General features: G+C 43.3%; 2 protein-coding genes across 2 annotated transcripts in view; one reads left to right on the top strand and one right to left on the bottom strand.

The window, feature by feature from the left end:
* Positions 1 to 1321: 1321 nt before the first annotated feature.
* Positions 1322 to 2347, top strand: LOC311037342 (kelch domain-containing protein 3-like; the record flags this gene model as incomplete). The annotated part of the gene is made up of 1 exon (XM_084046469.1): positions 1322 to 2347. The coding sequence occupies one exon, from the start codon at positions 1322 to 1324 to the stop codon at positions 2345 to 2347; it is 1026 nt and encodes a 341-aa protein (XP_083902595.1).
* A 2399-nt stretch (positions 2348 to 4746) lies between these two features.
* The window catches only part of LOC311037688 (ras-specific guanine nucleotide-releasing factor 2-like), a gene marked incomplete at its 5' end in the record, with an annotated part of 33933 nt that continues 10800 nt past the window's right edge, over positions 4747 to 27879 (bottom strand). The window contains 23 exons of the mRNA XM_084046937.1: positions 4747 to 4856; positions 5727 to 5795; positions 6207 to 6324; positions 6445 to 6524; positions 7224 to 7421; positions 7652 to 7736; positions 8883 to 8986; positions 9381 to 9441; positions 10236 to 10348; positions 10544 to 10650; positions 11049 to 11141; positions 13510 to 13626; positions 14284 to 14783; positions 17288 to 17536; positions 18349 to 18431; positions 20672 to 20808; positions 21654 to 21720; positions 22639 to 22802; positions 23745 to 23863; positions 24537 to 24646; positions 25424 to 25617; positions 26472 to 26551; positions 27237 to 27490. Coding sequence (XP_083903063.1) covers positions 4761 to 4856; positions 5727 to 5795; positions 6207 to 6324; positions 6445 to 6524; positions 7224 to 7421; positions 7652 to 7736; positions 8883 to 8986; positions 9381 to 9441; positions 10236 to 10348; positions 10544 to 10650; positions 11049 to 11141; positions 13510 to 13626; positions 14284 to 14783; positions 17288 to 17536; positions 18349 to 18431; positions 20672 to 20808; positions 21654 to 21720; positions 22639 to 22802; positions 23745 to 23863; positions 24537 to 24646; positions 25424 to 25617; positions 26472 to 26551; positions 27237 to 27490 — 3198 coding nt within the window. The 3' untranslated portion in view covers positions 4747 to 4760. The remainder of the gene's footprint in view (positions 4857 to 5726; positions 5796 to 6206; positions 6325 to 6444; positions 6525 to 7223; positions 7422 to 7651; positions 7737 to 8882; positions 8987 to 9380; positions 9442 to 10235; positions 10349 to 10543; positions 10651 to 11048; positions 11142 to 13509; positions 13627 to 14283; positions 14784 to 17287; positions 17537 to 18348; positions 18432 to 20671; positions 20809 to 21653; positions 21721 to 22638; positions 22803 to 23744; positions 23864 to 24536; positions 24647 to 25423; positions 25618 to 26471; positions 26552 to 27236; positions 27491 to 27879) is intronic.

The raw sequence follows: 27879 nt of genomic DNA, 5'->3' as shown, positions 1-27879 counted from the left end.
GGCATAGGAGGGGAATGCACAAATCCAATGTCCAAATGGGGAAAGGGGTCTTTCAGAGCAGTCCAGTGTTAAAAGCCATTTAACTATAAGATGCAGAGTCATTAAATGCCAGGGGTTCCAAAGTCTAAAATCCAATGAAAGCAGAATAAAGTCTCTGGTGCATCTACTTCCCTTTCCAATGAGGGGGGGGGGGGGGGGGGGGGGGGGGTCCAGTTGGTTTCCGTGTGAGTCCAGGTCCTTCCTCTTCTGTATAGTGTCCTTGTTGTAGATCTATGCATTTCTGTGGCCAGGGCAAAACTGCCTCATTCACCAACAGTGGCCATTAAATAGGGAGAGCCTTCCTAATTAGCTAATGCCCTGCACCTGCACTTATCCAATGGGAGTCCTCCATGCTGAACTGCTGACATGCTACCATAGTAGACTGGCTTCAAAACACTGCAACCTAAAATTAACTAATAATGAAAAGCAAACATGCACACAAAATCAAAAGGAATAGGAATTGAAAAGCCAGCTATAACACAAATGAATAAGCAGTCAGCATGACACTCTTCTTACACACACTTTTCAGTGCCTGTCCAGGGCACATTAGTCAGCATGACATCTCCGGTAAGAATATGGGCAAGTTGCTGTGAAAGACCTCATGGTAAATGTTAGGACTATTGTTGAATGAATATTAAAGACATCATGGTTGATACATGTTAGGGCTATTGTTTGATAAATATTAAAGTCATCATGATTTCTTTGGTTAAAATAAGTGTTACATACTGATACTCATTGAGATATAGAGTGTTTGTTCAGTAACAGGAGTCTCCATGTCTCTCCAGCTCTTTATTAAACATAAAATGCATGTCAGGATAGAAATGTTAGCCAATCAGGATAGAGAACTCAGTCAGGATCAATATTACACAAGGACATTGGAAGTGAGTGATGAGCAGACACAATTGGAACTGAACACTATAAAAATGAACATTTAAAATGTTTGTGAAAGTTTTGTTTGCACTACTAATTTGAAGGTTTATTGGTATAGGGTTAAAATAAGAGGGACATTTCTGGGGGCACGCCACCGTGCCCCCAGAAATGGCATTCTAGAGCCTGCCTGTGCCGGGGTTGCTATGGCGATCAGTGTGCCATTTCAGGGAGATCAGCAGACATCGGCTTACCTCATTGGCCAACCCTCAAACCATCGGCTTCACTGATTGGCCAGGTTTCCCGTGACGTCTGTGCTGCTACGCCATTATAAAGTGAGCCAGTGTGTGGAAGTGATCCATTGTTTTAACAGAGCGATACCTGAAGAATCCTCTATCATGCATGGTGTGTAGAGATGTTGTGCTGGACGGTGCACCTGAAAGGAGGACCGGTGAGATTCAACCATGCTGCGGTGGCAGTGGGGCACAGGGTGTACTCGTTCGGAGGGTGCGACAGCAGCGGCACCTCCATGTCCTACATGGGTCAGATCGACGTGCACATCTTCAACACAGTGTCCCTGCGCTGGACCAAGCTGCCCTCGGTGACGACCGCCGGACGAGGAGAGCCCGTGTGGCGCTGGCGCCACACGGCCGTGCTGATAGACGACCTCATCTACATCTGGGGTGGCATCACTTACTCGAGGACCAGCAACATCCTCTTCGCGTTCGACGTCAACACCCACCGGTGGTTCATGCCCCAGATCTACGGGACCGTGCCGGAGGAGAGGAGCGGCCACTCGGCCTGTGTCCTGGGGAAGGTCATGTACGTCTTCGGAGGACACAACGCGCTGACCGGACACTCTAATGACATCTACAGGCTGGACAGCACCACGATGGTCTGGTCTTTCATCAGCACCAGAGGCACTCCGCCGCCCGCTTCGCTATATCACTCTGCCACCATCATCGGGACCAAGATGTTCGTGTTCGGGGGCCGAGGGGACGAGGAGCACTACAACAACATCAGAGTGTTTGACACGGAGACCAACAGCTGGCTGAACACACCGTCCGCACAGGTCTTTCCGGCGCACAAGGGTCACGCGGCCTTCGCCCACAACGGAGAGCTGTTCGTGTTCGGCGGCCACCACTTGTGCCGGTTCTTCAACGATCTGTGGAAGTTCAATCCGAAGACCTTCTCCTGGACGAAGGTGGAGCCCAAGGGGAAAGGCCCGTGTGCATGGATGTCCAGGATGTGCTGTTGCATGGTGGGAGATCACATCATCATCTTTGGAGGGTACCACACGGACGACGACCTGTACATCTTAGACCTAAGTCCTACCCTGAAGACGTTATGCAAGCTAGCGGTCATCCGGTACAATCTGGAGAAGTCGGATCTCCCTCACCACATCAGGTGGGAACTTGCGGACATGACAAAGACGCCATAGAACAAGTTCCAGGCAGTGGAATGGAAGAGAGGGAAAGACGACGCGGTCGCGACTCCCTCAAGAAGGCTCCCTTCGTTCAGGTAGGAAAGGAAGCCGAGCACAGGAATGTGCTCAGTGATACCCAGCAGGAACAGGAGAATAGAGAACTACTACCTACTGAACTGCAGCAGGACAGACATGGCTGCAAAGCGGATCTCTAAGAAGGAACAGGCGGTTATGAAAGAGGACTCCGACATGAGAGCAACTGGGAGTGGTTGAGGAAAATGACTGCAAAGGTGGAGACCTTTGTGTTTTTTTTAAGTTTATTTTTTATTTATGTTTGTTGCTGTTCTGTCATGTTTGAGGCAATAATAAAGTGAGCAGTAGATTTGTCAGTTGCTTTCTAAAGCAATGTTTCTCACTCTTTGATTTCAAGGACCCCAGTTTGGCATACATTAGGCCCTTAATGGTCCATTTCTATTCGTACACTCTTAAAGTTTCAGTCTTGTAAGCTTCCATTTGGCTCCTAACAATTATTTAGGTACATACCCCCCCTCAAGGACCCCTGGGGGTCCCGGGACCCCACTTTGAGGACCACTGTTCTAAAGGCTTTCAAGTTGTGTTCCAAAGCAAATACAATTGACTCTAACACCCCTTCCTGTTTACCCCCACTGGTTCTGATTCTCAATGTCGGTTCTGGGAAGTGAAAGTGATTTTGGAGTTGCGCTATATACTGTGGCTAGCCACAGTATATACTGTCGCTAGCCACAGTATATACTGTATATATCATCTGTACCTACAGTAATTTGGTGAACATCATATAGAGGCCGATTCCGGACCTGATTATTATTGTGCAGTGTGGACAGGGGAATGTAGTGGTGGATTGTTTTCCACACACTTTATCTCTCATGTATCTCTCACACGCACGCACGCACACAAAGCCACAGGTGACAAAGGTTTAATATTAACCTCTTAAGCCCTATTTTATACTTAATCATATTATGTTGTTGCGAGGCGGATAATAGCCGATCTACAAGCTCACAATGCATCACGAAGCAATGCGCTGTGAGCTTGTAGTATTGCTGACATTGTATGAGAACCTGTTGCAGCAGTAGTGTCTCTAAACACATTCACTTTCTGTAATATCAGCATTAGATGTTATATTCTCTGTCTTTTTGTTTCCCCCTTTCACTCTTTCACCCAAGAAGGAATAAAATGCTACGTCCTTGTGTACTTTAAATTGCTTTAATATATAACTCTGGAGTGTAGATAGATAATTGTACATTTTGTGGGGAAATGTGTGGAAGAAATACAAACAATAGACCATATAACAAAGTAGATTGTAGTGTATAAAAGCATTACATATGTACTATTATTAACACATTTTGACTTTGAAAGATTCCTGACATCAGGATTGTACCAAAGGGAAGAAATACACCTAATAAAACTATAATCTAATAAAACTATAGCTACATCTGCTACATACATTTCTCAGTGAAATTTGACTCATGTGGATAAAAGAAATCTGAAGAAATCAGAGAAAACATGGAATATTTATGCTATAAAAAAAACTTTAGTTCAAACATTCAGTACAAATACTTTGTGCAAAGAATTTACAATTTTGCTAAAACTGTCTAACGTGTGTGTGTGTGTGTGTGTGTGTGTGTGTGTGTGTGTGTGTGTGTGTGTGTGTGTGTGTGCGTGTGCGTGCGTGCGTGCGTGCGTGCGTGCGTGCGTGCGCGTGTGTGTGTGTTTGTTTTAAAGACCACATTGACAGGGAACACAGCAAACTAACACTAACACATATTTAGATAAAATATATTCAGCTGTAGTCGAAGTATAAATAGTATTATATCTTGGCGGAAGCCAATTCCCTTTTAAAAGCACACATATTCTCATTAGTCAAATCTAGGACGTTTTGTGTACAAAAACACTATTTTACAAAACTGATAAAAGACAAGTGTGCATTAAGTTGTCACAAAAGTTAACTAAAAATATCCACGTTCCACGTTCTCTAATACCACAGCTGTTTTGATCACTGACTGTGCAGTGAAATGGTGTATTTTTTTATTTGCACATTTAAAAAAAATAACTGTTCATATGGTGAATAAATAGCCACGTAATGGAACACTTTTTACACTTTATAGATGTTCAAATTATCTTTCCTGAATAGACACACATTAGACGTAAAAAAAGGCACATTTCCCCCTGAGAATTCAAAGCAAAAATACCCCCTGTGTTATTAAGCTTGTGTGCGTGCGTGTGCGTGTGCGTGTACGAATGGAACCACACACACACACACACACACACACACACACACACACACACACACACACACACACACACACACACACACACACACACACACACACACACACACACACACACACACACACACACACACACACACACACACACACACACACACACAGGTCTATCCGGGGGGAACCCGTGGCTCGATCTTCAGTGACAGCTCATACAGGGCGTCTTCATCCAGCACCAGTGTCTTATCCAGCAGGAACTGAGTCACCTGGCATGACATTTCATTCATTAATTTATTAACCCATTAAGACCATGAGGCCGATTCTACAATTGCACACATTTTCAAGATTTTTCAAAAATAGCAGATCTACAAGCTCATAGTGCGGCACCGAGTGCCGCACTATGAGCTTGTAGATCTGAAGGGTTATGAGCTTGTAGATTTTGAATAGCCAAAGAAATCTAAAGTGACACAGATTCTTTCCCGGTCTTAAAGGACGACTTCATCAATTTTCAACCTGTCTTCATAAAATTGGTCCTCACTAATGCTCATGATAATATGGTAAAAATGTTGTCTACTCCGTCTGTGTCTCAGAGGAGGGCTGTGGACCCGTCTACCAGTGACATCATCGATGGGGAATCCAAGCTAATAGAAACTACAGGCTTTCTATTCCTGGAAAGCATAGCAGTATACTGCCCTGCCAAGGTAAAGAGCAGTAACTACGTTTTGGGACACGCCGACTTATTTTTGTATCCCAAAGGTCAAATTAGCCTTTGTGATTTTGGGGGATAAACAATTACCTCAAGAACAGATGCAAAATTAGTGTAATATCACTTATATGCCGATATCTCATTTGGCTGACCAGTTGAATAACTTTTAAACCCATTTTTCAGTGTTTTTTCTTTTCGTAGTTACTGCTTTACCTTGGCAGGGCAGTATAGCTATAATGGAAGCCATCCGTCACGGAGCCTGTAAGAGTCCATTTGGTTCTAAACAATCAATCATTTAGCTGGCGACCCCCTGGAACCCTCTATCTAAGGACGTCTGGGGGACCTCGGACCTCACGTTGAGAAACACTACTTTACATGACAGAACAGTATACAAAGGAGTAAAAGTAGAAATTCAAGGGGCCAACCTTACCTTGGCTTGGTGCTCTATCCTGTAAGCTGCTTGCTGGAACTGACGGATCTCACGGATAATGTGAGAAATCTAAAAAAAAACAAATCAAAGAAAGAAAGAATATAAACAATTAACTACTTAACAGGTGAATGCCGGACAGGCAGTTAGCAACAGCAGCACAGCCAGGAGAGAAGCCAGAATGAACAGGTAGGCAGAGAAGATTAAATAGCCGCCCAGATCAGGAGAAGAGAGCATGTGACTGGTCACCTGATCAGGTTGGCATGCTGCCTTGAGTTGACTGCCTGAAGTAGCTATGCAGGTTGCACATCATATGTATTGTGTATATATATGCTTTTTATGTTTTGACAATGTTGGCCTATAATTACATTCCCCAGAATAAGGGTTGAAAGCGGTGACACTGACGAGTCCTTTGCAAAGCACAGGACAGGATCGTGTATTGTATTATATGGAGGTTTAGTGAGAGTCTTTTGTTTGTTTTACCATCCTCATCTTGGAGAAGTTCACCAGGCCCTCCTCGGTGAAGTTTGGCGTTCCCTCCTCGATGAAGGCCAGGTCGGTGAGGTACATGCCCAGGTAGGGCACACACTGAGGGTTACAGCTGCACAAAGAGGACAAGATGGACAACATGTCTATAAGGATATGGAACACACTGAGGGTTACAGCTGTACAAAGAGGACACGATGGACAACATGTCTATGGAACACACTGAGGGTCATACTTTTTCAGGGTTTCTCTCAGGTTCTTGAATCTGCCTTCTGACAACACTATCTTCTGCAGTCTGTCCATCAGAGCCTTGGTCTGCGATGCAGAGAAACACACAACACACACAAGATTACTTTTTACATTACAACATTTTACCAGGATATCATCGCTGTCGGGCAGCGTCATGTTTTTTTCATAAATTAAAGGAGAACTATCCTAGGACAAGTGGTACAGTCCCGAGTCCACCGCAGCTAAAAACCCGAGTGTACGGGATTTTATATATATATTTTTTGTTCATATCTGACGTTCATATTGACATAAAACTGTCCACAGCGTTTTTGTCGCAAATGGGCCACCGTAGTGTTTACAAGCTGACGCTGGGTGAAATCTCGTCTTGCGAGTCTTCTGAGCGCATCTAAAACAAATACTGTGGACAGTTTTATGTCAATAGGAAAGTCAGATATGAACAAAAAATATATATAAAATCGTATTTAAAATACGCGATCTAGCTTGTGATGCGTTGTAAGCTTGTAGATCAGTTATTTCTGCTATTTTTTTACAAAATGATTAAATATGTCAATAATTTCTTTGTATGTTGATGTTTAAGTTATTTGTCACATCTGCCCTGTGCAAGTTTTTATTACGAAGCCTATTATATGTTTTTTCATATGTTCCAATGTTCAAAGGCCAAACACACAATTAAATCGTTAATCGCAATTATTTGAGTGACAATGAATCGTCAACTTAAATGTGTAATTGGTGACAGTCCTGACTCCTAATACGAGCTCCTCCGACCTGCTTGCAGACTTTGGCCCATGTCTTCTTCAGCCTGTAGAGGGCACTGCGGTTCAGGGCGGACGTTATCTCCAGCACGCCGTTGTAGTTGTTGAGACAGCGGCAGATGTCGGCCACGGCCAGCCACTTCTCGATGGCGGCGGCCCGGGATCCCACGTCCGCCTGGGTCATTATCTGAGACGCCACCAGGTTGCTCATCTATAGACGGGCATGAGAATGAAAGAAAGAAGCTGTGAAATGGCCCAGGGGGGTCCCCCACATGATTTTTGGGGGGCCCCAAATGACCCCAGTTTAAGGACAAACTGTATAAGAAAACTGGTGAAACATTGGCCAAATTGTCAAATAATAAGAAAGATGCTAAAATTGTGAAAATAGCAGATCTACAAGCTCACAGAGGCTATAATTTGAGGCTAATTTAAAAGACGTACGTCGTTGAAGTGCTGACTGGTCTTCATGATGTACGGGGTCCTCTCCGTCTTGTCCCCTTTCATCCAGCCCTGACCCAGGAACTCCCTACAAGAAAACACACGTTCACATACAACACTATCTGTTAACGGTGGTGGAAAAAGTATTAAATGATTTTTAAAAATATCAATACTGCAATGCAGAAATACTCTGTTACAAGTACAAGTCCCGTATTCAGAATTTACTTGAGTAAAAACTGCAAAAGTATTGGCATCAAAATGTGCTTAAAGTAAAAGTACTCATTATGCAGAAATCTTCCATTTCATGTTTTCAAAATGTATAAAATCATTTAAAAACAGCAGATCTACAAGGTCACAACGCGCCGCATCATGATGTGTTGTGAGCTTGTAGATCTGCTATTTTCAAATGGACGAAATGTATATACAGTAGGGCTGAAGTGGTTAATGTTTGTTTTGTAATAATAAAAGAAAATCTACAAAGTAACTAGTAACAAAAAAATCAAATATTTGTAGTGGAGTAGAAGTAAAAGTATAGGAAATTGGAAATACTCAATACTCAATCTAACCTTTGTTAACCCTTCAAGACCGGGAACGCATCTGTGTCATTTTAGATTCATTTGGCTATTCAAAAATAGCAGATCTACAAGCTCATAGCGGACATTTGTAACTCAAATCTTTGCTTCTGGGGATTCTACAAATGTCTTTTAAATCGTAACAGTTTTTTGAAAAAGACGTATGTTGCTATAATATCAGTGGTTCTCAAAAAATATATGTATTTGGCTGTGTGTGTGTGTGTGTGTGTGTGTGTGTGTGTGTGTGTGTGTGTGTGTGTGTGTGTGTGTGTGTGTGTGTGTGTGTGTGTGTGTGTGTGTGTGTGTCTTGCACAAATATTTTGTTCCAGGGACCCCCAGAAGTTGTAACAGAGTTAAAAATGTTCGCCTTAGAAAATACATAAAGATTTGCACAAATTGTCACTATTTTTTTTTTAAATAGCAGATTTACAAGCTCATAGTGCGGCACTCGGTGCCGCGCTATGAGCTTGTACATCTGCTATTTTTGAATACCCTAGAAATCTAAAAATTACACACAGACACGTTCCCGGTCTTAATGGGTTAAGCTAGTTTGAGGTTCAAGAAAAATTAGTTGAGCCTTTCACGGTCTCTTTGTCTTTAAACTGTGTGAACAGTTGTGTGTTGTAAAGTGTGCATTAGTGTAACCAGGTGACTATACTCACTCATAGGGGATGCTTCTAAACACCAGGTGATCCAGCAAGGTGATCTGTTCTGCTATCTCTATGGCCGACAGAGATTCAAAACACTCTGCCTTAGGAGTCTCCACCTGCAAGACACGCACACGCACACGCACACGCACACGCATGACTTCTAGAACACAACCTGTTTTTATGACACATGATCTCAACACAATACTGGGATTAGAGATCAATAATTCTATTAGGAGCTATTGTTATATCAGGAGGAGAGAACACGCCCCCAGCGCCCACAGCGTCCCCCGCGGGAATCGAACCCAGGACCTTCTAGCTGTGCGGTGACAGCGCCACCGACTGCGCCACCGTGCCCCCAGAAGAGGGTATTAAGAAACCATGACTCTGAAGGGTGTACCAAATGGATTCCATTTGGTACACCCTTCAGAGTTAAATGAACACTGAAGAGTCAATTATCAAGTATCCCATCTGTCCCATTAGATAAACAAAAATAGAGCCAGTAATACTGACCACTTGTGATATGTCTTCTATCTTCAGCTGCGCGTCGTCTTGTTCCTCTTGAGAAAGGGCACTGAAGAGCAAAATATACATCGTTAAATGGGTTGACTTGTTAGTGTGTGAGTGAGTGAGTGTGTGTGTGTGTGTGTGTGTGCACGTACATTACATTACAGTTGCAATCATAGATATAGAAACCTAGATACCTCATTGGCCTCTGCAGTTCATTGGAGCGACTGGTATATCGCAATACCTTTGTGCTTCCGCCCTCAGTCGCGTGCGTCACAGAAGGGGACGTTCAGTAGGCCTAACCGAACGTCCCCTTCTGTGACGTTAAGTAGGGGTCTGATTGGCCTACCGAACGTCCCCTTCTGTGATGCACGCGACAGAGGGCAGAAGCTGGTGCGCGCCCGAGATACGAACGCTTCAGAGCCGAAGGAGGCGTCTACCTTTTATATGTCTATGGTTGCAATCTCTAAACTTTTCCTGTCCTACCAGCGAGTCGAAACCTGGCCTCCCGTGTGCAGGAGACTGAGCTTCTTCCTCGCTTGGCCAGGGGAGATATCGCACTTATGAGCTTAAGGCAGTGCTACTTAGTTGACAACCAGTAGGTGTCAAAATGGAAGTAGTAGGAAGACCGCCTATCCACAACAGATGTACTAGTTATTTTGTATTGAAGAGATAGTTCGATAGTTCACCCAAACTATTTTTCTATTGATTAGACGTGTGTGTATGTGTGTGTGTGTGTGTGTGTGTGTGTGTGTGTGTGTGTGTGTGTGTGTGTGTGTGTGTGTGTGTGTGTGTGTGTGTGTGTGTGTGTGTGTGTGTGTGTGTGTGTGTGTGTGTGTTGCATTGCATTGTATTGTGTACCTTAGTATGTTTGTTGTGGCTTTCCTTTCCTGTGGCAGTAGGTCTGGATCCCGTAGTACGTCTTCTAATAGAGTCACAACCCCGATCTTCAGATCACTGTTCATATCGAAGTCCTGGAGAACACACACACACACACACACACACACACACACACACACACACACACACACACACACACACACACACACACACACACACACACACACACACACACACACACACACTAAGTTGGTGTACCTGCACGTTTTTGAGTTTTCCTCACAGATCATCAGCTTTCTTAGGGTAACCAAAACGGTTGTAAACTTCACCTGAGAGTGTTTGGACACCCAGTGTCGCAGCACGTTGAGAACTCTGTTGGTGGCGGCTCTGCGGATGAGGAACTCTTTGTCACAGGCCTTGTCAGAGTTACTAAAACCTGTACAGAGCAAACAAAAATAGAACATAAGCCCACATGACAGCCATAACATAAGCCATAATTGCTGGCTGCTATTTAAAGCTGCACTATGTAACTTTCTAACCTGGATTCAAACCCGGTTTCTTGTGCAAGTGCTGACATTTTTACCATTGAGCCTAATAGAGCCTGCCTGCTTGCTCAGGGGATAAATTGAATCTGGACCATCTTTGACACGATCTAAATGTCTTAATTTAAGAGCAGGGAGACAAACTACAACCACCCTAATTGTATAAGTTATATAGTATTAATATATACTCTACCATACAGATTGGACAACATGTTAATGTATGTATTAAATACATAATGGCGCTTTAACCTCATTAACATAATGTAGTCATGGCATTCCATAATAAAGTGACCTGGGGAAGTGCTGCTGTGTCCGGCTGCAGCTGTGGCGATGGCAAAGGCTGAGGCCGGTGACATTGTGCAGCGAGAGTTGTCACCTGATGTACCTGCAGAGGTATATGTACAGCATGCATGGATTAAAGCAAAATACATTCTCATGATTGAAAAAGTCTGTGTGACCAAATCCTAATGTGCGTTTTGGGAATCAGTATGAAAGAATCAATCAATCAATCAAACCTTTATTTATTCTCGAAAGAAGTTGAGGTTACCCTCATTTACAACATCATCGAGACAATGCATCACAAAATAGTACTTTTTCAAAAGGAAAATAATAACAACAACAATAATAACAACAGTACTACAAGTTTAAAAGCAGTTGCAAACAGTTGCAGGTAAGTCAGCAATCAAAGATTTAAAAGTTCCATATGTTATGGGGGAATCTATTTTGAATTTAAGCTGTAGCTCATTCCATGTGTTTGCAGCATTAAAGCAAAAGGCTGTTTTCCCTAGTTCAGTGTTCATTGTGGGGATTTTTAGCGTGAGCCAGTCACTAGAGCGTGTTCCATATGTTACAGGTTTCCAGTCCAGCAACGATTTAAGATATAGTGGTAAAGTCCCATCGATTGTCTTAAAAATAAACAGGTACCAATGTTTGTTTCGTCTGTCGTTTAAAGAAGGCCAACCTACTCTGTCATACAGGATACAGTGGTGGGTCATGTATGGGGCACCTGATACAAAGCGCAGAGCAGAATGGTAAACTGTATCAAGGGGTTTGAGGACAGAAGGGGATGCCTTTCCATATATAACGTCTCCATAGTCCAATACAGAAAGAAAGACGGCTTCGATAACCCTTTTCCTACAAGCCATTGGGAAACTGGCACTGTTCCTATAGAAAAAGCCAATCTTTTGCCTTAGCTTACAGGCAAGGTTATCTACATGGTGTTTAAATGTGAACTTATCATCAATCCATATTCCGAGGTACTTGTATTCAGTAACCCTATCTATATTGCATCCACTTAAAGTAATAATACGTAAGGAATTAAAATCAATTTCTCTGGCTCTAGAGAATAGCATGAATTTTGTTTTTCCTGCGTTTAAGCACACACACACACATAGCCTGGTAAACCCTCCCTCCGGAAATCTCATTTCCATTCGAGTTCAGGAAGGAGTCTGGCATGATTGCTCATTCTGCAATATTGGCTGTGGGCTGGAGTTGGGCGGGAGTAATACCGTTGACTGACAACCCCTTCAACCAATGATCGTTTTCCCCTTCAGCCAATCAGCAGTTCATTTTGACGAGCTCCAGACTATGTGACGCAACGGGACTTTTGGGACGGCCATGCGGAAAATAGGTTGCCTTATTGGGATACATGCGTGTCACTCCCCGCCCCTGCCGGTTCTCTAAATTAATATTTTTAAATAGGCTCTGTCATGATTAATTGACCACATATATGAAGTTAAACAACTAAATTCTATCCAAACGATATGTTAATAGTAAATTCCGTGCCTCAAAAAAGAAGTTTGAGACCGTTTTAAGAACGAAACTAAGAAGTGACGGCACTCGCAGAAACAACAATGGCTGCCGTTCGTCTTTTTTCGGCGGCTCTCAGGCTGCACTCGGCATCATTCGGGCTCACTCGAACTCGCCACCTGATTGGCCAACGTAAGCTGTCAATCACAGAACGATGAGCGACGACGCTGATAGGCGCGGTTAGGTCCTGATTTCGCTGGAAACTCCCCAATATTGCAGAATGGGCGTTCATGCCAGACTCCTTCCTGAACTCGAATGGAAATGAGATTTCCGGAGGGAGGGTTTACCAGGCTAACACACACACACACACACACACACACACACACACACACACACACACACACACACACACACACACACACACATACACACACACACACACACACACACACACACACACACACACACACACACACACACACACACACACACACACACACACACACACACACACACACACACACACACACACACACACACACACACACTAGCGCTGTTTCCTAAATAATTAACACAATATGATGATGTTTTTGTAATATTGCTCCAGCTGTTCTACATACTGCCAACCAGGTGAAGAAATCACAGATTGATGCTTTAATCTTTGCTTTTATATGAAATATCCTATAGAATGTTAGGGTTTTATGGAAGATGCTTCTGAGCGTATTGCTAGTTTGACCACTTCACTTCAAACCGAAAATAACTTGTAGATCGGCTATGCTCGCTGCGCAGCACGCTTCCATAGAAGACATGCTGGCTTCTATGGAATCCAAATGACTGAAATCAGTGGTGGAGACTGAGAACTGTAATCTATGAGTATGTACTGTATGCAGAGAGACAGAATACTTGAATACTTGGGATAAGCAAACAAAAGGGAACATAATGCATATTTATATTTTTGACTGCATGTGTACACACAGTATTGTGTGTGTGTGTGGTGTCCATACCTCCTGCCTGCCTGTAGCGCAGGTGTCTGGGTGTGGAGGGGGAGCGACACGGGGACATGTCACCTGACTCACTGGTGGTGACCGCTGCTTCAGGCATGAACCCTGACTCCAGGACAGCTGGTAGGAACGTTATACACAATCATCAAAGACAGACAAAGAGTCCTGAATTATTATTTACAATTTAGGCATTTAGCAGACGCTCTCAAAATGACTTTTTTTCTATTGATTAGTCACCCCATGGAGAGAATTCATGGAGACTTTTTGTTTTTGTCTCATTCCTTTTTTTTTTGTTTTTATAATTTTTATCCCGCGATTTTTGTAACCCATTTTTTTCACCCGGTGCCAATTTCCTAAGTGATCCTGGGCGCTACACCAGCCCTACACCAGCGCTACACCAGTCCCCCACAGCCAGGGAGGCCAGGGCCGAGCTCATGCTTCCTTCAGTGCATGAGAGCCAACTGACCTTCTTGTCACCTGACAGGAGAGAGTTTCCCTGGTAGGACGTAGCGCGTGGAAGGAACACGTTATTCCAACCAGTTCCCTTCCCCTCCATCAGGCGCCCCGGCTGTCATCGGGGAGGCTGTATAGCGACCAGGATTACTACATGTTTTTGTGAGGGTATTAACTACCCTAGGAGACACGGGGAGAACATGCAAACTCCACACAGAGTAGGCCCTTTCGCTTTTGTCTCATTCCTAAGCCAATAATTTGATGACCGGCAGCAAGCTCGTAGCGTGACATATATAATCATGTATGTGAGTGAACAGCTGTTACCGCGGCGGATGCTGCGTCTCAGCTTCCCACAGAAGGCGTCGATGCGCGGCAGCTCTCCTCCGATGAACGCGTCCTCCTGCTGCTGCTGCTGCTGGGGCCCCGGGCTCAGCTCCGGGGAGCCGGGGGCAGGAGGAGGCGCACAGCTGAGGTCCAACGGGGCTCTGGTGGAGGTGGGAGGAGGCGAGGAGAAAGCCCCGTAGGGGGCACCGCTCACCCCCCTGGGGGAGTTGGGACTCCTGGGTGGAGGAGAGGAGGGGAAGTGGGTGGAGGTGGGGGAGTTGGCGGCCGAGGAGGTGGGAGTGGTGGACAGGTCCAGGGCCGAGGAGGCTTTGGGGGAGCTGAGGGAGGGCTTGCGGGAGTGGACGGGCGAGGAGGTGCGCGAGGGGATGACCAGGGGAGGAGGAGGAGAGGAGAACTTCCGGCACAGCCGGGGGGACTTGTTGCTCAGGGCGTCGCTGCCCCATCCGCCCTGGTTGGAGGCAAACAGCAGCTCCAAGGACCTGAGAGGAGTAGCAGAGAAGGAGGAGAGAAGAACAAGACTCTTAGATGACATAGTAGAACTCTTCATGGGGTCACCCGATTCCAAAAATACCCAACAGGACTCGAGAACTGTGCGTGTCGGATCCATATTTCTATCAAAATCACTATAGGGGCCGGGTCGGTATCGGTTCTATTTAGGGGTGTGCCGATATATCGTCCCACGATATATCGCGATACGTTTTCGTGACGATATGTATCGTTTTGGGGAAAAAAAATATCGTTTTTTTTACTACAATAATAATAATCAGGCATGCAAACAGCCCCGAGGTGAAAAGGGTGACAACATGTTGTTGTTTTTTTCGGGTCAGGTGTCACACTATTGCCCTATTTGGATTCAAAACGGCTATTGTAGCTGAAAAGCTACAAGTTGCATGTCTGAATAATGCAAAAACTGAATTATTTGTTTGCATTTGCTTTTTTTCTCTCCCATATATTTTCATAATAAAAAAGTGCGTATCGTATCGTATCGAAATCGTATCGAAGTTGTGAGCCAAATATCGTATTGTATCGTTTGGTGAAATTAGTGTATCGGCACACCCCTAGTTCTATTACCTCGGAACTCGGTCTGTCTATCATTATGTGTGATACCCGAGTGGAAGACCCCTACTACTATGTGACTGTGTGCGGCGCGCTGCAATGGAGAGAAACGCAATGAAGTGCTGTTTAACCTGTGTGATGTTTTAGGCTGGTTTAAAATCAGATTACTGCAGCAGTAATCTCGGAACTAATCGGATCTCGGAACTAATTTCACAAGTCGAATTGGAAAAGAAAAGAAAAAAGTCTCAGAATGGCTCGGAATTGGACCAAATTTCAGGGGTCCGTTTCGGTTAGGGTCCGTTTTTTTTGGACCAACGTTGGATTCACGAAAGGTGTGCAGTGTGCACAGCCACGATTTGTTGTGTTAAGTCTAATCTAATCTTTCAGCATTCTAACTGCCGTTCACGAATGTTTCCTGCTGACACGTATGAATATACACATTTGCCCATCGGACTCCAAAGCCGCAGCAAACCGCAGCAAACCGCTGCAAACCGCTGCAAAGTGTGATATCTTGCCCCGCCCACATGGGCTTTGTGTAGAAGTGCCAACGCTCGAGTGGTGAAGACACGGGTTCGAATCCCGGTCATAAAGGACACAGAGCTCATGGGGTTTTTGCAGGTTTAAATAACACAAGTGGTGATGTATTTACTTGGACTGGTTGAGAGCAAGCTGTGTGATCTTTAGGCTGTAGTCGGGAGAGAGGGACGTGATGGACAGACGGTCTGATGAGTGGTACTGGACCCTGAGAGGGACGGCCATCACAGGAGGAAGAGGAGGAAGTCAAAGGGACACAAGCAGGAGAAGGAGGAGAAGAAGAAGGAGAGGACAGGACAGGACAGGACAGGACAGGACAGAGAGAAGGTAAAAATGGAAAGGAGACGATGAGCTGAACACAGTGATGGTTGAATGAATGAGACAAGAGGGAGAAGAGTGTGAAGATGGAGAAATATACAAAATGATAAACAAATGAGAAAATGCATTTAACCCTTTAAAGGAGAATTTGGCCCGACGTCATTCTTACCTTTATTATGACGTTATGACATCCTAGGACGAGTGGTACAGTACAGATATTCCATAAGTAACGGATCCGCCGCAGTTAAAAACCTGCGCCTATGGTTCTTGCTTGAAATTGCGTATTCTAATAGTTTATTTATTTTTGCAACTTAAGCCGCGCTTTGACGACACTTCCGGCACCCGACCGGAAGTGTCATCAAAGCGTGGCTTTAGCTACAGTATGCAGCTAAAGTAGTCGATCTACAAACCCCACAACATGTCACTGTTTGACACGCTATGACCTTGTAGATCTTCTATTTTTGCTGCACAACAGCAGCGTGCGATGGACTGTTAGTTAAACCATTAAAACGGTGCCATTTTAGCTGTATAGCACGTTTTTCATTAAACTGTTAGACTTTACCTTCTCTCATTTACAGAATCGGCCTCATGGTTGTTAATGGGTTAAGCTTAATATAGGCCTATAGGGGCTTTTGGGGAATCTTTTGCCTGTAATGATTTGCAAAAAATAGGGGACGCCACGGTCGCATATACAGTAGAGCAGGGGTCTTCAACAGGGGGTCCGGGACCCCTAGGGGGTCCTCAGAGTTACTACAGGGGGTCCGCCAAATCTTTATGTGATAAGATTTTTCTTTTTACCATAACCATTCGAAACCTAGCATCCCTTTTTTGAGGAGAACTTTAGCCAAAAATAGCAGATCTACAAGCCCACAACGCCTCGCGCTGCGAGGCGTTGTGGGCTTGTAGATCGGCTGTTTTTGGCAAAGAGGTATAGGTGTAGAGGGAAAAAAGAGCAGACCAAGTAAACAAAAAAAAGTATAATTTACTTGAGCACCTGCCCCTCAAAATGTCTGTGCACGCCACTGAAGACCCCTCCTCTAAACATTTGTATTTGTAAATGGATCTAGGTTACTACCTGTCCGGTATGGAGGTGAAGGGCTTCCTGTAGATGTCGGCCAGCTTGTCCATGACCACGGCGGCGGTGGTGAACACCCTGTAGGTGTGCAGGAAGGTGTTGAGGAAGTCTATGGACAGGAAGCGCAGGTCCGTCAGCCTCTCTAACAGGCGCTGCACGCTGGCGTAGCGGATCTGAGGGACCTTACAGGAGTTCAGCGTCTTACTGAAGCAGATGTCCACGTCGTCCGTGTGCAGCCGGGCGTCAGACCTTCATAGGAGCAGAGAGAGAGAGAGAGAGAGAGAGAGAGAGAGAGAGAGAGAGAGAGAGAGAGAGAGAGAGCAGTGATAAGTCAGGTTTATGTATGTCATTTGCAGTGGGTGTAAAGTTACTAAGTACGTACTTAAGTACAATTTTGAGGTACTTTTACTTTACTGGAGTATTTCGAATTGTCTATACTTTTACTTCTACTCCATTACATCTATCTCAGAGGCAAATATTGTACTTTTACTCCACTCCAATAATTTGAAAATGTAGTTACTTTGCAGATATAAATTATTACATTATAAAACATACATTAACCACTTTATCCCTGTTTTATACCGAGGCAATTTGAAAATAGCCGATCCACAAGCTCATGCGACGCGTTGTGAGCTTGTAGATCGGCTATTTTCAAACATTTTAGTACTTTTACTTTTGGTACTTTCAGTGGATTGATACCAATACCTTTGTACTTTTACTCAAGTCAATTTTGAATTCCGGACTTGTACTTGTAACAGAGTACATTGCAGTATTGATTCTTTTACTTAAGTAAAACATTTGAGTACTTTTTCTACCACTGACTACATATTGCAATGTCAAAGTCAAACAATTCTCATGGGACAGTTATGGGACGTACAGCCTGTGCCTTTCCTTGGCAAATGTGTTGATCTCTCAATATACTGTACGGTACACCCCCTCTATCTCTGTACTTGAAGACATGACCTGATTAATATCGGCAGCTTTGTAAATAGATAAAACATACTATATAATTATCTATCTCTGACAGATTACTGGTCCTACCCGAGAGCCATTGTTCTTACTTGATCATGTGTGGGACGGTGACTTTGGAGTTCTCCTCGAACACACTGGTCATGAGGCCGTTACAGCGGATGTTATCTACACACTACACACACACAGAGAGAGAAGGACACAGTTACACACACACACACACACACATGAGAAATGCCACTGTTTGTAGCACTGTACAGTACCTACTTCTATGCCTCTTATATATTCTTCTTTTTTAGGGGGGGCTTTTTATGCCTTTATTTGTGGGATAGTGAAAGTATGCTGACAGGAAATGGGGAGAGAGATGGGGGGGGTTGACATGCAGCAAAGGTCGTCGGGAACGGGAGTCGAACCTGCGACACGCTGTCGACACAGGCTGGCATTGCAGCCTAGGGTGGCTGGACCGTCCCGCCACAGCCCAGGACGCCTCTATATATTCAATATTGTATTGTAAATACATCATATCAGTTCATATCAAAGCTTCAGCCTTTGCCCTTTAAGGGGCTTAAAACATTTGGCCCATAGTTTATTTTCCTGTGCAGGTTTACAACACCACAGGCTGACCGTACAGTATATAGAACACTGTGATGTAGGGCTGTCAAAAAAAATCGATTCATGAATAAATCGCGATTCTTAATGCCACGATTTTAAAAATCGATTCAAAATATTAAAATCGATTTTTTTAATTTTTTTTTAATTTTTTTTTTTAATTTTTTTTTTTTTTTTTTTATAAAATCGCAATAAATCGCAGAATCGAATATCAATTAATCGCAGAATCGCAATTTTAATCGAATCGGCACCCTAGAAAATCGCAATAAATCGTAGAATCGCAATTTTAATCGAATCGGCACCCTAGAAAATCGCAATAAATCGCAGAATCGAATCGAATATCAATTAATCGCAGAATCGCAATTTTAATCGAATCGGCACCCTAGGAATCGATTTTGAATCGAATCGTGAGGTAAGTGAATCGTGACACCCCTACTGTGATGTTAATAAACGTGTGTTAAGATTTAGATGCGAGCAAACATAGACAATAGTTTACAACAGTTGTTCCCAAACTGGGGGTCAGGGCCCAACTTATTTTGGGGGGGTCCCCAGATGATTAGCTTAAAGGACAACTTTGTTTTTTTACAACCAAGGTTTATGTTTTAGATAGTAATTAAAGTAAATAAAAGATGAGTGTTAAAAACATTTAATTTACTGCTTTCTATAGCTTTAGCAATTTTCGCAATCTTTTTTTTACAGTGGGCGGTGGCATTCTGTCCGGTGGCTAAATATGTCTTTTTTTACACAATAACCCGGCGTTTTCTTTATTATTATTTACAGTAGATCTTCTAGCCCCCAATAACTCACATCTGACCATCAAAGACCACAGGACCTTTTTTTATGGTGTAAAGAAATGCATATTTAGCCACCGGACAGAATGCCCCCGCCCACTGTAAAAAATATCGCAAAAATTGCTAAAACTATAGAAAGCAGTAAATGAAAAAGAAATAACACTCATCTTTTATTTACTTTAATTACAAGCTAAAATATAAACCTTGGTTGTAAAAAAACTAAGTTGTCCTTTAAGGTGCAAACCAACATACAGTATAAGTGTCTACAGGGCGTCTGCAACATTTCTAAAGTAAAAATGTAAGGACTTTTAAGACCTTTGTAATACCAAATTGTCAAATATTACGTAAGAAAGAGGCAAACATGGTGAAAATAGCTGATCTACAAGCTTGTGTGAACTTGTAGTTTGGCTATTTTCACAATATTTATCTGTGGTGGAGTCAAACTAAATGTAATGTCTACAATTCCAAGTGCTTCTCAGGGTTTGGGGGGATCCCCAGTTCAAATATGATTATTTTGGGGGGTCGTAGCCTGAAAAGTTTGGGAACCCTTGGCCTTGGTTTAGAGCACTGGTTTCCAAACATGTTCGGCTCAGGTCACCCCTGAGAATACCCTTTTAATCCACCGCACCCCTGAATTACATTGTTACTTTATAGCACCTTAAAGGGACACATCACCCCAAAAAACTTTGTTTCAATGGATTAGTCACCGCATGGAGATTTGAATTCATGGATATTTTTTTTAGTTTTTTGTCTCATTCCTAAGACAATAATTTGATGACCGGCAGCGGTTCCGGTAGGAGACACAACGACTCGTTGTGTCTCCTACCGGAACCGCTGCCTACCGGTCCGCTGGTCATCAAATTATTGATTCCATTCAAATGATATCCATTGAAACAATTTTTTTGGGGTGAAGTGTCCCTTTAATGTCATGTTATGGTACGTAAATATGTAAATATTTCCCCCTAAGATACAGTATGTCACAGTTTGAGAGCCGCTGATGTAGAGACAGGTCTACCTGGCTGATATCACTGGTCCACGCAGCCTTCTCCTGACGGGAGGGAGCCATTAGGACCACGTTAAACCTCTGTCCATCTGGGGGCTCCACCACCATCTTAAACTCCAGGTGGTTGAAGCCTTGGCCCGCTGCGTTGTCTGCAACAATGTGACAAAGACATGACGTCTCAATCAACCAATCAACCAATCAATCAATTCAATCAAATCTTATTGTCACAGGTGAGGTGAAATCAGTGAAAGTAACTAAGTACAAGCACTGTACTTAAGTACAATTTTGAGGTATTGGTACTTTACTTGAGTATTTCCAATTTCCAATACTTTTACTTCTACTCCACTACATCTCGGAGGCAAATATTGTACTTTTACTCCACTACAATTATTCCAAAACTTTAGTTACTAGTTACTTTTTAGATAAATTATGATACATACATTAACCACTTTAGCCCTATTTCATACACAGGCTATTTGAAAATAGCCGATCTACAAGCTCACAACGCGTCGCACTGCGACGCGTTGTGAGCTTGTAGATCTGCTATTTTCAAACATTCGAGTACTTTTACTTTGTTACTTTAAGTACATTGTGATACCAATATTTTTGTACTTTTACTCAAGTCAATTTTTAATTCCGGACTTTTACTTGTAACAGAGTATTTCTACAATGCAGTATTGATACTTTTACTTAAGTAAGAAATGTGAGTACACTTTCCACCACTGGGTGAAATTCTTATGTGTGCAGGCGTTCACTGTTGCAGTTTATAAGAGAAGAGCACAACAAAAACATATAAAGTAGTATTAGTGAAGTCCTAGATCAAAATGTAAAATGCATTCAGCATTATTACACAATCGATAAAAGCCCGGGCGACAAGCTTATAGGTTTTGTCCAGTAGTCTGTGACAGTCGCTTGGTAAAAAACTCTCTCGTTGTGGCCCTTGATACTGTGTTTGAATTCATGTAGTGGAGGATGAAGGAATGGTGATACTCACAGTCCTCATCACTGACGTCCAGTTCTTCAATGAGAGTACACTCTATCAGAGACAAGGTTCCTCCTTGCTGTTGGTGGGTAGAGAAGAACCTTTTTCATTTCAAGGACCCCCACAGTTTGATATGCCAGGGATAGTTGTCAGTGCGCTGGTCGTTGTTGACATTTTTATTTCTAAACAAAGACCAGCGCTCTGACAATTATCCCCCTTATTACACGGCTACTTAATAAATAAATTACAAACAACAAACAAAACAAAGTATTTCTTTTTTTTTTTAGTATTATGGCAATGAAAGTATTCCATAAGTGTTGCGCTGGTCACCTCGAAAAACAAGGAAGTGTAGTTGATCAAATAGAACACATTTTTGGTTACAGCATCGCCTATTTCTCGCTTCAAAAACATTCTTGAGAGCAGCGTTTAGTTGTAAATGACATGGTGTGTTTGTTTACATGGCTGTCATGTCGGATACAGCATAAAATCAAGCAGCGCACGTTGATATGAGCAGGTGTTCTGAGTCTTTGATTAGACAGAGGTCTGTTATAGAGCTCATCATCGGTCATGATTCAGAAATAACACACAGCTGAATTCAGCGATTGACCAATCAGAATCAAGCATTCAACCAAGCCGTGTAATAAGATTTGAGATCTCTGGGACCCTGCAATCTACACTGATACATCTTCAGTGTTTAGTTAACTCTGAGAGTGTACAAATTGAACCAAATGGACCCGTAGCGGTCCATTTGGTTCCATGTGTACACGCTTAGAGTTTCAAGACACAAAAGAGAATAATTGGTAGAATAGAACAGAATAAAGAGATCATTGTACTGTAGATTGAATCTAACAGAGAGGAAGGTTGTTTGTACAGTAAGTTTCACACTTACTGTATGCAGTGTGTGTACAAGCATGTGTTTCTATAGTCCAATAGGCTTGACAGACCTTGAGCAGGTGCAGCTTACAGTTGAGGATGTGTTTGGTGGGACGTACTGTACCTTGAGCAGGTGCAGTTTGCCCCCGGAGGTGCGCGTACAGATGAGGATGTGTTTGGTGAACAGGAAGCACTGTCGTTCCCCTTCCTTCCTGAGGGACAGGGATCCCAGGCGCACTTTACTGAGCATCCCGCGCTCACTGCTGGACGGCAGCTGGACCAGAGAGCCTGTCAGAGCACACAGGAACAACTTAAACATGAGTTCTACTAACTAACAGCTGGACCAGAGAGCCTGTCGGAGCACACAGGAACAACTTAAAGCTGAGTTATACTAACTAACAGCTGGACCAGAGAGCCTGTCGGAGCACACAGGAACAACTTAAAGCTGAGTTATACTAACTAACAGCTGGACCAGAGAGCCTGTCAGAGCACACAGGAACAACTTAAAGCTGAGTTATACTAACTAACAGCTGGACCAGAGAGCCTGTCGGAGCACACAGGAACAACTTAAAGCTGAGTTATACTAACTAACAGCTGGACCAGAGAGCCTGTCAGAGCACACAGGAACAACTTAAACCTGAGCTAAACTACAGTCTTTCTCTCCCTCAAACGTTAGCACACTGACGTACTGTATAAGACAGGGGTCTTCAACGTTTTCAGGCCAAGGACCCCCTAGCTGAGAAAGAGATGAAGCAGGGACCCCCTACTCTATATTGTAAAAAAATGTGTTTTAGATTACAGATTTGACTTAGTCTGCTGTTTTTTCCCTCTACACCTATAGCCTCTTTGCCAAAAATAGCAGATCTACAAGCTCTCAACGCCTAGCGCTGCGAGGCGTTGAGAGCTTGTAGATCTGCTATTTTCGGCTAATGTTCCCCTCAGAAAAGGAATTCTAGGGTTCAAGTGGTTAATGTAAAAAAACGAAATCCTATCACACAAAGATTGGCGGACGCCCTATAGTAGCTCTGAGGACCCCCTACGGGTCCCGGACCCCCTGTTGAAGACCCCTGGTATAAGATGTTTTGGCTTCAACAAAAAACATTTTAAAAACATAAAAACAACTTAAAAGAAAAGTCTTAAATCGTATTGACAACAGATGATGATGGTGTAGTTGGATGGAATCTCTCCATGCAGTAGAGAGGAGCGATATATATGGACGTCTCGTGTCACCTTGTCTTACGAAGGTCTGACTGGTGTCCAGCAGGATGTCACAGCCCTCTACGATCATCCTCTCTATGGCCAGGTTCTTCCTGATGTTCTCTGTGTCGCTCACCTCATCATGCATCATCCTGACCAATAAACAACAACACATCATCATCATCATCATCATCATCATCATCAACATCATCATCATCATCATCATCATCATCATCATCATCATCAGCCCCTGTAATGGTTGCCATCAACATTAAAGATTTACCAACGTAAAACAAATAGGTCTTATTCTTATTATCATATTACTGTATACAGTATATCATATTATTCTGTGGGGGAACATTAGCCGAAAATAACAGATCTTAAGTAAGAAATGTGAGTACTTTTTCCACCACTGTTCTTGGCCTGATAAACGTTGAAGACCCCTGTCCTAGATCGAAGTGTGAGGTCTCAGAGTTAAATGAAGCCATGCTTACTTAGACAGCTCCTCTAGTTTAGACAGAGTTAAATGAAGCCATGCTTACTTAGACAGCTCCTCTAGTTTACACAGAGTTAAATGAAGCTTACTTAGACAGCTCCTCTAGCTTACACAGAGTTAAATGAAGCCATGCTTACTTAGACAGCTCCTCTAGTTTAGACAGAGTTAAATGAAGCCATGCTTACTTAGAAAGCTCCTCTAGTTTAGACAGAGTTAAATGAAGCCATGCTTACTTAGAAAGCTCCTCTAGTTTGGACAGAGTTAAATGAAGCCATGCTTACTTAGACAGCTCCTCTAGTTTAGACAGAGTTAAATGAAGCCATGCTTACTTAGACAGCTCCTCTAGTTTGGACTTGGCAAACTGCAGACTCTTACGCTCCACGTGTTCATGAGGCGTGTGAGCCAACAGCTCATGGAGAGTGATGATGTAGCGTGGAATCTGAAATACCAGCAATAACGCACGCACACGCACGCACGCACGTGCACACACACACACACACACACACACACACACACACACACACACACACACACACACACACACATTTGTCTCCGCCCAGCACCTTAGGCTTCTGACACTGGACGTGCGTGCTTTATTCACTGTTTGCCATACTGTATACTACTGCCCAATCACAGCACGTCTTTTCCGGGACTTCTAGTTGTATAAAAATATAATGGAACATTGTTATACAACTAGATTCTGACAAGTCCCGGAAAAGACGCGCTGTGATTGGCCAGTAGTCACTTTGAGTGGCAGCGTGCCTTCCCGAATATAGCTACAGGTCGCTCCAATGCCAGCACACACCTGCCAGCAGGTGTGTGGCTGTGCTGGCAGGTCGCTAGCGATTACCAACAGAAGCATATTGGGGGATTTTGACAATAACTTTGTTGGCGCTACCCACATGTTTAGCTGTGCTGCTCATTCCACGAATGCCCGATCCTTACAAGCTGTACCTCGTTGTAAAGGTGACTAATCAACGATAAAAACGATATAAAACACAATACCAATTGGTATTATTAAACGGGAGAAATAATCGACCGAAGTTACGTTTCTGAACTTTTTGTGGGCAGTTTATATCTATGGTCATATATACATACTTGGAACATGGGGAAGGTCAGAAAACAGAGGGGTCATATATATATAGATATATACATATACAGTATATACCTGGAACATGGTGTAGGTGAGGAAGAAGAGGGGTCATATATACAGTACCTGGAACATGGGGTATGTGAGGAAGGTCTCCAGCATCCTGCCCTCACACGCTGCGTTGGCCTCGTACTGTTTGAGCAGCTTGTCAAAGTCCCGGTTCTGCTTGCATTGGGCCAGAACCTGCAGGCTGTACTGGTGGTTCCTCACAAACTCCTGGTAGATGTTCAGCATGGGCAGCAGGATGTCAAACAGGTCGGCTGCAAACGGGAACAAACACCAAACAAAACACATATTTAGACCAGTGGTTCTAAAAACTGTGGGTCGAGACCCCCAGGGGTGTCCCCCAAATGATGTTGGGGCGGGTCCCTAGATGATTAGCTTATAATGTTCAACATTGTTTTCTCTCTCAACAGTAAACAAACCAACATACAGTATGCTGTAAGTATATGGGTATCTGCACATTTATAAAGTGACAATTTAAGGACTTTTAAGACCTTTCTAATACCTTACCTACCTAAAATTGCATTGTGTCAAAAGTAATCGACAAACTATACTATAAAGAAATTCAAACATTGGCCAAATTGTCAAATATGACCTAAGAAAGAGGGGGAAATTGTGAAAATAGCCGATCTACAAACTATTTTCACAATATTTATCTGCGGAACCGAGTCAAACTAAATAAAATAACTCAACTCCTACAATTCCAAGTGCTTGTCAGGGTGGGGGGTCCCCAGTTCAAATATGATTATTTTGGGGGGTCCTTAGTTCAAATATGACTTTTTTGTGGGGATTTCTGAAAAGCACTGTCCTAGACATTTTATTTAATTATACTCTGTGTGACAAAAGATCTAGAAGCAAAGTAATATTTGCATTCATGACACAAACAAGCAGTTTTAATTCATGTGAATTAATTCGCTCAAAATAAACACTCCTGGTTCTGTAAAGGACATTTTAAGTCTTACGCAGCAGAGAGTACAATTACAAATGCTGTACAAATTAAAATAAAATAAAAGCACAAATTTGTTCTGCAACGCTTGATAGTATGACTCAGATGAATAAAATCAGCATAGCCACATATTAAATCAATATGTATGGGTTGTGCAACACTCACCTAACACCAGTGTAGGCCAGTTGGCTATACGAGCGTTGAGGCCTTGGTGGAAGATCTCATGAAGAAACATGATGGTCTCACTGAGACAAAAACACATTGTATTATTACCTTTGGTCAACCAGTGGTCCGGGGACCACCATGTGGTCCTTGAGGGGGATCCAGGTGGTCCCCAGCTAAATGATGGGAGAGTTGGTAACCAAATGGACCCTTATAGATCTTTAACTCTTGAGACAGTCTCTCAACAGTTAAATTATTGTTAAACATCTGCATTACTAAATCAAAGAATCGTTATTTTGATCAACGTTTGCCTGTTATCTCTCCTATGGTACCAACATCAATACAGCATGGATGGAATTATGGACAAAATCTTATCCAACGATATAACAAAATAGTCTAACTAAGTTTTGGGTCTGAGAGTCTAAATCTCCTCAAACGGTGGTCCGTGGCTCAAATGATATGCGTTTTGGTAAATTATGGTCCCATTTATTTTTAAAATTGACGATAAAGTAGGTTATGTTCTAGGAGGGGCGGGATGGTTTGATTGACAAGCTACACAACCAATAGCATTCATTCCCCGCCCCTGCTCTTGATTGACAAGCTACCCAACCAATAGCATTCATTTAGCGGTTGATTTCCGGTTGCTTTTTTTGTATAATATTAAAGATGGCGGATTTGAAATCGTTGAGAAATAGGCTTCATTTTACGGTCTGTAGAGTCTGGGGGTGTGACTTTGTCCATCTCTTTTATACAGTCTATGGTCGGTACCTGTTGAGGAAGATGCTGCTGACGTCGTCGTGGCTGATGGGGGGCTTCTTGGAGCTGGCGGCCATGCGCAGCGGCCGCAGGAAGCAGTTGACCAGCATGGAGAGCTGGTGCACGTACTCCGTCTCCGCCTCCACCATGGTGAACACGATCTGGTTCCTCTTCCTCATGCTCTCGGCGTGCGGCGAGCGGATGTAGTCCTGCACGATCAGCTTCCACTTGCGCCGGCACAGCCAGCCGCGCATGAAGCTCTGCACCTGGACGCACACACCGGACGCACACACAAGTCAGTGGGTGGTGGTCGTGGAAAGTAAACTGAGTACATTTACTCTAGTACTATTACTTAAAAAGGTAGGGCAAGTGATTTTCTTTGGTTAAAATAAGTGTTTATATTGTGATAGTACTCATTGCTATAGAGCAGAGGTCTTCAACGTTTTTTTTTACTTGATCTACTCTTTTTTCCCTCTACACCAGGGGTTTTCAACCGGTGGTCCGCAGACCACTGGTGGTCCGCGGAGGTATTGCAGGTGGTCCCTGGCCATGCATTAAAATGGCGTATGGTGTGTGTGATATGAAATGTGAGCTTACCATAATCACAGTAATCCTTAATCATTTTCCATCATATTTAAACAAAATCGCTGTCTTT

Source organism: Gymnoscopelus microlampas (genome assembly GCF_963454915.1).
Source record: "Gymnoscopelus microlampas genome assembly, chromosome: 21".
In the NCBI taxonomy this organism is placed as follows: domain Eukaryota; kingdom Metazoa; phylum Chordata; class Actinopteri; order Myctophiformes; family Myctophidae; genus Gymnoscopelus; species Gymnoscopelus microlampas.
This window is presented reverse-complemented; position numbering and strand designations above follow the sequence as displayed.